Raw genomic sequence first — 10,717 nt, 5'->3', positions numbered from 1 at the left:
ATTTTTAATAATGCTAAAGCCTTTTTAGTTATTTCAGAGCAAATCCACTCGAGTTGACAACATCTACTTTGATATAAAAATAAAGTTTTAAAAATTTCCAAAATTGTTTTTTTTTCTGCCCCTGCATTTAATGGGTTATAGAGATTTTTTTTTCTGAAACTGTTTTGTTTTGCCCTCAATATTTGGAGTTTCAGTAATACTCTTGTAGATTTGCTCCAAACTGTCATCAGTTATTCAGATTATACATAGATGTTATATAGATATAAAAAAGATTGTATTTACAGCGATATAGTTAATCATACTTACCGCGTACTAAATGGTACATTAGGAACAATATTTGAAAGATTTCCTGTCAATAATTAATAACTTTGACAAGGTTAAGATTATATTCTTTACCACCTTTTATAAGACATAACAGAGACTTTTTAACATTACTACTGATCCCTATGAACATTTACCTGTACCATCTTATGATGAGCTTCACTCTTAACCCCATGACTAGGTTGTTTAATAGTTCATGGTACATGGTATGTGAGGTATGGGGGCTAGTGGTCAAGCCAGGCCCCTCCCTCTTCACCCACAGGGATCTATGTAGGTAATATATCTTTATAAGATCAAATGTGATTTAATTAATGCTTTTTTCTGATTTTTTCAGCTCATCATGGGACCTTCCAGGAAAAGACCTGTTCCTTCTTCCACAGACCGAGTGTCCGGCAGGAGAAAGACAGCCAGGACAACTCCAGTCAGCAATACAACCACTGCTACAGCAGTTGGGGGGACTTCTATTACAAGTGATGCCGGACTTGATCTTAATTCATCTGGTGATGCAATCAATAACATTACAGTACCCAGCGCTAGCTTAGATGTGGCTGCACTAACCCATTCAATCACAAACAATGTCCTCGCTGCTGTTATGGCAGGTCTAAAGGCCCAGGGTCTGTCCTTAGGCTCCAGCCATACTTCAAGACAGGAAAACACACCTACAGTGGTACCTGAGCAGCAGGGCAATTCTGCAGGATCAACGGGACCTGTACATGTCCAGCCTGTTATCTCCACAGCACCATCCGCAGCTTTGGGGGCGCCTTCAGAGACTGATACTAGTGCACGCGCTGCTACTTCAACTCCAATAGCCGGAGGATCTGCTTCCATGAACATTCCCAATGAGCCACTGGCTTTACCCTTGTCAGGTGTGAATGACAATTTAATTAATACAAATGTACAACATGCTAATATTGTGATTCCGGCTGCTATTTCATGCCGGCCCCTGCATGTGAGGGTGCCGCCTAAATTGAAAGAAAGAGTGTGGGCGAATGAATTCATTGATATGTTTGTTTTCCTGGATTCTGATTTCGATCAGGAAATAGCCATTACACTTAATCAGGAGAACGGTGTGGGTTTCGTTAAGACCCCCAAACGAAAATTTTTAACGTTTGAAAAATGGTCAGAGGCATTCAATATTTATGCCTCTGTCTATCGGCTAAAGTTTCCGGACCAAGCGGAAGCTTTAGCTGTGTACCAAAATGCTGTTCGCAACATTTACACTGCTGGGGGGAGTTGGTTCTTCTATGACACTAACTTCCGTAAGTATAAGCAGTGCGCTCCAGATATGCCTTGGGATCGCCTTGAAAATGAACTTCATTCCTTGGCATTAAGTAAGAGAGGTGGCGGTAATCCCGAGGGTAAGCGTCCTTTTCGTGGCCAATTTAGGTCCCAGCCCCAAGGCCAATCCCAAGCTAGGCCTTTTCGTTACACATGTAACAAATTCAACAATGGTGAAATATGTTCAGGCCCATGTAAGTACAGACACATCTGTGCAGTATGTGGACACCATTCCCACCCAAAAACCAAATGTTCAGGCAAACTCTATGGTAAAGACTCTCAATCAAATCCCCATAAAAAATGATGTTCCTATTAAGGCAAACATAACAAGTTCGAGTTTAGGTTCCAATTCCCCCATAAAGGTTGCAATATTTCATGCTTTTCTAGCGGGTTACGATGAAAATTTGGCTGATTATTTGTTAGATGGTTTTAGTAATGGTTTTCATCTGGAATTTCAAGGAGATAGAGGGGTTTTGTCAGCAGGGAACCTTAGGTCAGCAATTCAAAATCCAGAAAAAGTTGAGGAGAAATTGTACAAAGAAATTAGGTTAAACAGAATTCGAGGCCCTTTTCAGAATAGGCCGTTTCCTAATCTAAAAGTCAGTCCTCTAGGTTTAGTGCCTAAAAAACAACCCGGACAATTCCGTTTAATTCATCATCTGTCATATCCTGAAAGAACTGGTTCGGTTTCTGTTAATTCGGGTATATCTCCAGATTTTTCCACTGTGCAATACAGTACGGTAGATGATGCTATATCAAAAATTAGATTATGCGGTCAAGCATCATTTTTAGCTAAGACTGATATAGAATCAGCGTTTCGTATTATACCAGTTCATCCTGATGACTATGAACTTTTGGGCATACAATGGGCAGGGAAGTATTATTATGACAGTTGTTTACCTATGGGTTGCTCTTCCTCGTGCAAGATTTTTGAAACCTTTTCTACTGCAGTAGATTGGATTGTTTGTAACAAACTTGGTTGTTCTCATGTAGTACACATCCTAGATGATTTTCTACTAGTAGAACAGAGTCAAAGCTTAGCGGAGACATCATTAGCTCGTTTCATCGCTACTTGTGAAAAGATTGGTATTCCAATTGCTCAGGATAAAACTTTTGCCCCTTCTCAGGTTATGGAATTTTTGGGTATTGAACTAGATACAGTTAAGTTGGAAGCTAGACTCCCGTTTGATAAGTTGACCAAATGTAGAGCATCTCTTTCCAACTTTTTGAAAAGGGACAAATGTACTTTACAAGAAATTCAGTCTCTCATTGGACTTCTTAATTTTGCTTGCAAGGCCATAGTACCAGGTAGACCGTTTTACGTCGCTTAATCAATTTAACAATCGGGGTTCAGAAATCATATCATCACATACGTATTTCTCTTGATACTAAAGCCGACTTAAAAGTATGGCTAAATTTTTTGGACGAGCATAATGGTAGAGCATTTTTTTATTGAAGACAAGTTTTTATCTAGTGACATGATCAGGTTGCACACTGATGCAGCAGGTTCCCTAGGTTACGGCGCCATTTATGGAGATATGTGGTTCAATGGCCCCTTTCCTAAAAAGTGGAAGTCTATGAACATTGCAATTTTAGAATTTTATCCGATTCTACTTGCCATTGCAGTGTGGGGTCATATGTGGGCAAATCATGCTGTTCTATTTTTAACAGATAATGCCTCATTGGTTCCAGTTATTAATAAGCAAACTGCTCGGGACACCACTCTACTTCAAATGGTAAGGTGGCTCGTTTTACGTTGCTTGAAATTGAACTTAGTCTTTAAGGCTAAACATGTACCAGGTATTACCAATACTCTAGCAGACTCTCTTTCTCGCTTACAGGTACCAACCTTTCACAGGCTCGCACCAGAGGCACAGAAGGAACCAATGACTGTACCGCAGGAATTCCTGCCAGTCAACTTCTTCCACACTTTGAAAGACTTCTAAATGCGTCTTTAGCTCCCTCTAGTAAAAGCACCTACAAGAAGGCATGGGGGTATTTAGTGATTTTGCATATCAATACCAATTTCAACCTTTTACTCAGTGTATATCACCTCATCACATGGCATTGTTTGTTGCTCATTTGCATGAGCTAGGCTGTTCTCCTAAAACTATGTCAACTTATTTGTCTGCAGTGTCATATGTTTACAAATTAATACATAACATTGACCCAGCTAATTCTTTCTTGGTAAAGAAGCTGATTGCTGGTGCTTACCGTTTGCAGCCAGCAGTTGATATGCGTTTACCAATCACTGTACCTGTATTGGACAAACTGATTGAGGCGTTGACTCACCTATCTGACAATGTGTTTGAAATGTCATTATTTCAGGCAATGTTTCTTTTTGCTTTCAATGCCTTGACAAGAGTGGGTGAAATAGCTGGTCCACTTCAGTCACCCAATTTGATTAAGTTTCAAAATGTGTCTTTCATATCGTCTCAAGACACAGTTGAAGTTCAGGTTCGTTTTTATGATTTCAAGCATAATATCGATCACACCTGTCACACTGTTTCTTTCGCACATGGACCTACCAAGGTATCTGCGGTTGCAGCGCTTTCTTCCTATTTGAAGTTCAGACCTGAAGGGGATGGCCCCCTTTTTTGTCTCCTTAACAGAAAAACCGTTCCCAGGTCTTATTTTGATCGTAAGCTACATTCATGTCTGTCATTTTGTCACTTAAGCTCCTCTTTGTATAAAGGTCACAGTTTCCGAATTGGGGCGGCAACATTTGCTGCAGAGAAGGGCTTATCTGATGCTCACATTCGCTCTTTGGGGAGATGGAAATCTAACGCATTCAAAAAATACATCAGAATATCCTCTGCATGTTAATAGCCAGTTACCCTTTCTTATCCATTCTATAAGTACTGGTAATGTTGAGGCTTCGCCTTCAATTGTCACTGTTTGTTTTTTGACCGAGTCAATATTGGACTTTTATTTTTGTCAATTTCGAGCACTTGCTTGAGCCGGTGTTAGATTTGATAGATAATATTCTGACTCGGTTGTTAATGTCAAATGTTAAGCACTTGCTGGAGCTGGTGCTTTTACAGAATTGTTCTGTCTTATAATAATGTTGCTACATCAGAATCATAATGTTTGTATATATGTGTTATATGCTTACTCACAAGTCTGGCACTTCCAGGTGCTGATGTTTTTCATTTTTAAGGGATTAAGTCTCCTTGAACATTTTTATGTATGCACATTATTGATTGTTTAGTGTATAGGTTCTTACCTATGGGTCGTCTTTTTAATTTTGTTGAAATGGAACTCGCTCAGCCATTAAAGGAAGACACTTGCTTGTGCCGGTAGTCTTTCAGGGTATTGGTCGGCAAAATACACTTTTACTACGTGGGACATCAAGACGTTTAAACTTAGGTGAATTTAAAAAAACTTAGGTTAATTTTGTTTCATGTTCTTTGATATGTATGTTTGTTAATATTAGTTTAGAGTTTTTATTGAGTTATTATTATTTTAAAGTTTATTGAGTTTAATTGCTACTCAATTTATATGAACATTTGTTCTCCGACTCAAAATAAGTTTAAACATGTATTGTGATGATGTTTGGTGTATTAACATTTGTTGAAGTGGGTACTTGCTTGAGCCGGTGTTCACTTTAGCATTTAGTAATTACATTAGTACATTATGCAAAACATGCATGTTCCTTTAAGCAGTGTTTATCACTTATTGAATCGAATCGTTTTTCACATTTTTCTGATTGATTTGGTATATCTTTAAGTCTTCCTGTAGGGGTGCTCTTTGGTTGATTGGAGATATGTGTCATGTAGATTTCTCATGTGTTCTTTGGTACACAGAATGATGTATGTATTCCCTGACACACAATCTATGTCTCCACAGGATACTCCCCTCCTATAGACTTTCTAGTTTAGAATTTACATTAATTATGCCTGCAAAATAGCAGGGTTATGTTTTGAGTGTAATTCTAATTTTTCTTTTCGCCTTAGTGGGGAAAGTGTTTATCTGTGTTGCAGATACACACTTTTGTGGCGGATTTTTACAACCCCACTAGGGCTAATTGTAATAATGTTTGGTAATGTAGTTTCAAAATACTTTTTGAGTGAAAAACGATTTGTTTTGATGTCATAATGTTATTGTTTTAATTCTTCATGCTAATAAATATATGTCACCTATGGTGGCCATTTCAATGTCTATTCTGTATTGAGTTATTTTTAAGTTGGAGGAACATAAAAGGCAGCTAATTTATTAGCTTAATTTATGTTTACGAAAACTTAAGAATACTTATAAATATAACATTAGATATTAAGTTTAGGTAGCTATATAGGCTTTATACTGCCTGCGTGTAGGCATGTTATCATAATGTTTTTTATAAGAATCTTAAAAAAGTTTATGGGGTAAGCACCTTTAATATAAATTGTAATTTGTGGGGAGATAAATGATTCTGGGAACTCTGATTGGTCAAAATATTTAGGTTTGGGTTTACATGGAGAGGCGCATGCGCAACTTTCTCAGTTTATATTTAGAAAAGAAAGACGAAATCCTTTGTGTTAAAGCTTAAACAAATTTTAGTGTTTGGGACAATTTTGCAACCCACCCACGTGCCACCCTCTTTATCATTTATTTTTGTTTGTCAGTGTGGCGGATTTTTACAACCCCACTAGGGCTAATTGTAATAATGTTTGGTAATGTAGTTTCAAAATACTTTTTGAGTGAAAAACGATTTGTTTTGATGTCATAATGTATTGTTTTAATTCTTCATGATAATAAATTTATGTCACCTATGGTGGCCATTTCAATGTCTATTCTGTATTGAGTTATTTTTAAGTTGGAGGAACATAAATGTGTTTTACAGTTTTGAGTTGGAAATCGTCGAAAAATTGTTTTACTATTTATATGATGCTTAAGCCTACTTTTACACGTTTCAGAAAACATCCATGAGTCTGCCAATTTTTCAGCGGCAAAAAATGTGTTTTTACAGTTTTGAGTTGAAGTCGTCAAAAATTTGTTTTAATTTTTAAACTATGCTTAAGACTACTTTTAGACGTTTCAGAAAAAAAAATCCATGAGTTTTACAACTTTCCAGCGGTAAAAAACGTGTTTTACAGTTTTGATTTGAAAATCGTCAAATATTTGTTTTACCATTTAAGTGATGCTAAAGCCTACTTTAAAACGTTTCAGAGAAAATCCATGAGTTTCACAATTTTTCAGCGGCAATAAATTTGTTTTACATTTCTGAGTTGACAATCGTCAAATATTTTATTGCCATTTAAATGATGCTAAAGCCTACTTTTAGACGTTTCACAGCAAATCCATGAGATTGACAACTTTTCAGCGGCAATAAATGTGTTTTACAGTTTTGAGTTGAAAGTCGTCAAAAATTTGTAATACCATTTACATGATGCTAAAGCCTACTTTTAGACGTTTCAGAGCAAATCCATGTGTTTGGCAACTTTTCAACGGCAATAAATGTGTTTTACAGTTTTGAGTTGAAAATCGTCAAATATTTTTTTTACCATTTAATGATGCTAAAGCCTTCTTTAAAGCGTTTCAAAGAAAATCCATGAGTTTCACAATTTTTCAACGGCAATAAATGTGTTTTACAGTTTTGATTTGAAAGTCGTCAAAAATTTGTTTTACCATCTAAATGATGCTAAAGCCTACTTTTAGACGTTTCACAGCAAATCCATTAGTTTCATAACTATTTAGTGGCAATAAATGTGTTTTACACTTTTGAATTGAAAGTCGTCGAACATTTGTTTTAATTTTTAAAAGATGCTTAAGAATACTTTAAGACGTTTCACAGCAAATCCATGTGTTTCACAACTTTTCAGCGGCAATAAATGTGTTTTACAGTTCTGAGTTGAAAGTCATCAAAAATTTGTTATACGATTTACATGATGCTTGAGTCTACTTTTAGACGTTTCAGAGCAAATCCATGTGTTTCACAACTTTTCAGCGGCAATAAATGTGTTTTGCAGTTTTGAGATGAAAGTCATCGAAAATTTGTTTTACCATTTAAATGATGCTAAAGCCTACTTTTTGACGTTTCACAACAAATCCATCAGAGTGACAACTTTTCATCGGCAAAAAACGTGTTTTACAGTTTTGAGTTGAAAATCGTCAAAAATTTGCTTCACAATTTAAATGATGCTATAGCTTACTTTTTGAAGTTTCAGAAAAAATCCATGAGTTTCACAACTTTTCAACGGCAATAAATGTGTTTTACAGTTCTGAGTTGAAAATCGTCAAATATTTGTTTTACCATTTAAATGATGCTGAAGTCTACTTTAAGACGTTTAACAGCAAAACCATGTGTTTCACAACTTTTCAGTGGCAATAAATGTGTAAAACAGTTTTGAGTTGAAAGTCGTTGAAATTTAGCTTTACCATTTAAATGATGCTAAAGCCTACTTTTAGACGTTTCACAGCAAATCCATGTGTTTCACAACTTTTCAACGGCAATAAATGTGTTTTGCAGTTTTGAGTTGAAAGTCATCGAAAATTTGTTTTACCATTTAAATGATGCTAAAGCCTACTTTTAGACGTTTCACAGCAAATCCATGTGTTTCACAACTTTTCAACGGCAATAAATGTGTTTTGCAGTTTTGAGTTGAAAGTCATCGAAAATTTGTTTTACCATTTAAATGATGCTAAAGCCTACTTTTAGACGTTTCACAGCAAATCCATGTGTTTCACAACTTTTCAGCGGCAATAAATGTGTTTTGCAGTTTTGAGTTGAAAGTCATCGAAAATTTGTTTTACCATTTAAATGATGTTAAAGCCTACTTTTAGACGTTTCACAGCAAATCCATGAGTTTGACAATTTTTTAGCGGCAATAAATGTGTTTTACAGTTTTGAGTTGTAAATAGTAAAAAAATATGTTTTACCATTTTAAATGATGCTAGAGCCTACTTTTAGACGTTTCACAGCAAATCCATTTGTTTGACAACTTTTCAGCGGCAATAAATGTGTTTTGCAGTTTTGAATTGAAAGTCATCGAAAATTTGTTTTACCATTTAAATGATGCTTAAGCCTACTTTTAGACGTTTCACAGCAAATCCATGAGTTTGACAATTTTTAAGCGGCAATAAATGTGTTTTACAGTTTTGAGTTGGAAATCGTCGAAAATTTGTTTTACCATTTAAATGATGCCCAAGCCTACTTTAAGACGTTTCACAGCAAATCCATGAGAGTGACAACTTTTCATCGGCAAAAAAACGTGTTTTACAGTTTTGACTTGAAAGACATCGATATTTTTTTTACCATTTAAATGATGCTAAAGCCTACTTTTAGACGTTTCACAGCAAATCCATGAGTTTGACAACTTTTCAGCGGCAATAAATGTGTTTTACAGTTTTGAGTTGAAAATCGTAAATAAAATTGTTTTACCATTTACATGCTGCTAGAGCCTACTTTTAGCCGTTTCAGAGCAAATCCATTTGTTTGACAACTTTTCAGCAGCAATAAATGTGTAAAACAGTTTTGAGTTGAAAGTCGTCGAAATTTAGTTTTACCATTTGCATGCTGCTAGAGCCTACTTTTAGACGTTTCAGAGCAAATCCATGAGTTTGATAAAAAATTTCGGCAATAAATGTGTTTTACAATTTCGAGCTGAAAATCATCAAAAATTTGTTATACCATTTAAATGATGCTAAAGCCTACATTTAGACGTTTCACAGCAAATCCATGTGTTTCACAACTTTTCAGCGGCAATAAATGTGTTTTACAGTTCTGAGTTGAAAGTCATCAAAAATTTGTTATACGATTTACATGATGCTTGAGTCTACTTTTAGACGTTTCAGAGCAAATCCATCAGTTTGAAAACTTTTCAGCGGCAAAAAATGTGTTTTACAGCTTTGAGTTGAAAATCGTCAAAAAATTAGTTTTACAATTTAAATGATGCTAGAGCTTACTTTTTGACGTTTCAGAAAAAATTCGTGAGTTTCACAACTTTTCAGCCTGAATAAATGTGTTTTACAGTTCTGAGTTGAAAATCGTCAAATGTTTGTTATACCATTTAAATGATGCTAAAGCCTACTTTAAAGGATTTGTGCAATCAAAAACGATAATTTCAGTTTATGCTGGAAATGGCTTTATTAGACCGTGGAGAAACCTCTCCGTGCCGCGCGACCGGAATAACCTGTTAACCGCCGATATCGAGGTCAAATTTTCTGACCACCCGATTATGCATATTTTCTAGCTCTAAACCGTGTGACGGCGTAATAGTCCGAGGCTTATAGCTGTTCTATAACTGATGTGCTATCACTTACATCGACAGTAACAGGAAAAGCCAGCTATGGTATCGAGGATGATCAAACAGCAGTTGTAGACCTACTATACATTGTACATCATGAAGCGCTGGTCAGCTGATATTGATCATATGTATTCAGAGCATTAGTCTTCAAAACTGTTGAAATTTGAATTTAAAAGACGGAATCAACATTAGCGGTTTTGCTTCTGTTCACAGTAGATGTACATACAATTGTAGACATACATTTGTACATATATCATTTATCTATTATGGCCTGGTTGAGAGGGCACTATTGCCTCATAGTATTGTTGCGGGATGGAATAGTGCCCGAGCAGAAGGCGAGGGCACTTTCCCATCACGAGACAATACTATGAGGCAATAGTGCCCTCTCAACCAGGCCATAATGGGTTTAGTACATCACATTCACATGAGACCCGTTTTCATGTCATCGTAACAGAAACACGTCAAACGACACCTCGCAACGATATCTTCATTTCCATACCATGTTGTTACATTAAAAGTACAACATATCAATTGTCACAGAAAACTGTGTTTCTATAAAGAATGGGATTCAGCTTCATGTAAATTAAAAGTATATCAACATGAGTAAACTGTCTTTTGTAGAAAAGCAACATTTGCTTCCATCCCCGCACACCGAACAGCCTTGTCCGCCATCCTGACATCTTGGTCGAAGCGCAACGTTATAATGACGTCATGTAATGGTGACGTCACAATACATTCACGTTCAATTTCGCGCCACTTCAATAGTGCCCGCTTGCAAGAGCACTATTGCAAATAGTACCCATGTATTTAGCCAATCAGAATCAAGTATTCTGTCACATTATGTACTAACATACGATATTGAAGCTGCTTTATTCTATCATGAGGATAATATG

The 10,717-nt window shown here is 36.1% G+C and overlaps 1 protein-coding gene across 1 annotated transcript; it reads left to right on the top strand.

Annotated features, from left to right (window-relative positions):
• The first annotated feature begins 211 nt into the window (after nt 1-211).
• On the top strand, nt 212-3,842 carry LOC138308425 (mucin-22-like). Its single transcript, XM_069249401.1, has 2 exons — nt 212-1,187; nt 3,441-3,842. Exons 1-2 carry the CDS (start codon nt 662-664, stop codon nt 3,692-3,694), a joined length of 780 nt encoding a protein of 259 aa, XP_069105502.1. The 5' UTR covers nt 212-661; the 3' UTR covers nt 3,695-3,842.
• Nucleotides 3,843-10,717: the final 6,875 nt, after the last annotated feature.

The sequence above is a fragment of the Argopecten irradians genome, chromosome 15, assembly GCF_041381155.1.
Source record: "Argopecten irradians isolate NY chromosome 15, Ai_NY, whole genome shotgun sequence".
NCBI classification, from domain to species: Eukaryota; Metazoa; Mollusca; class Bivalvia; order Pectinida; family Pectinidae; genus Argopecten; species Argopecten irradians.
The sequence above is the reverse complement of the archived record's forward strand: the minus strand, read 5'-3'. Positions and strand labels throughout refer to the sequence as shown.

Coding starts and splice junctions, on each gene's coding strand:
- LOC138308425 (XM_069249401.1), top strand. CDS start 662: ATGGGACCTTCCAGGAAAAGACCTGTTCCTTCTTCCACAGACCGAGTG. Junction 1,188..3,440: donor ACTGGCTTTACCCTTGTCAG/GTGTGAATGACA, acceptor TCTCGCTTACAG/GTACCAACCTTTCACAGGCT.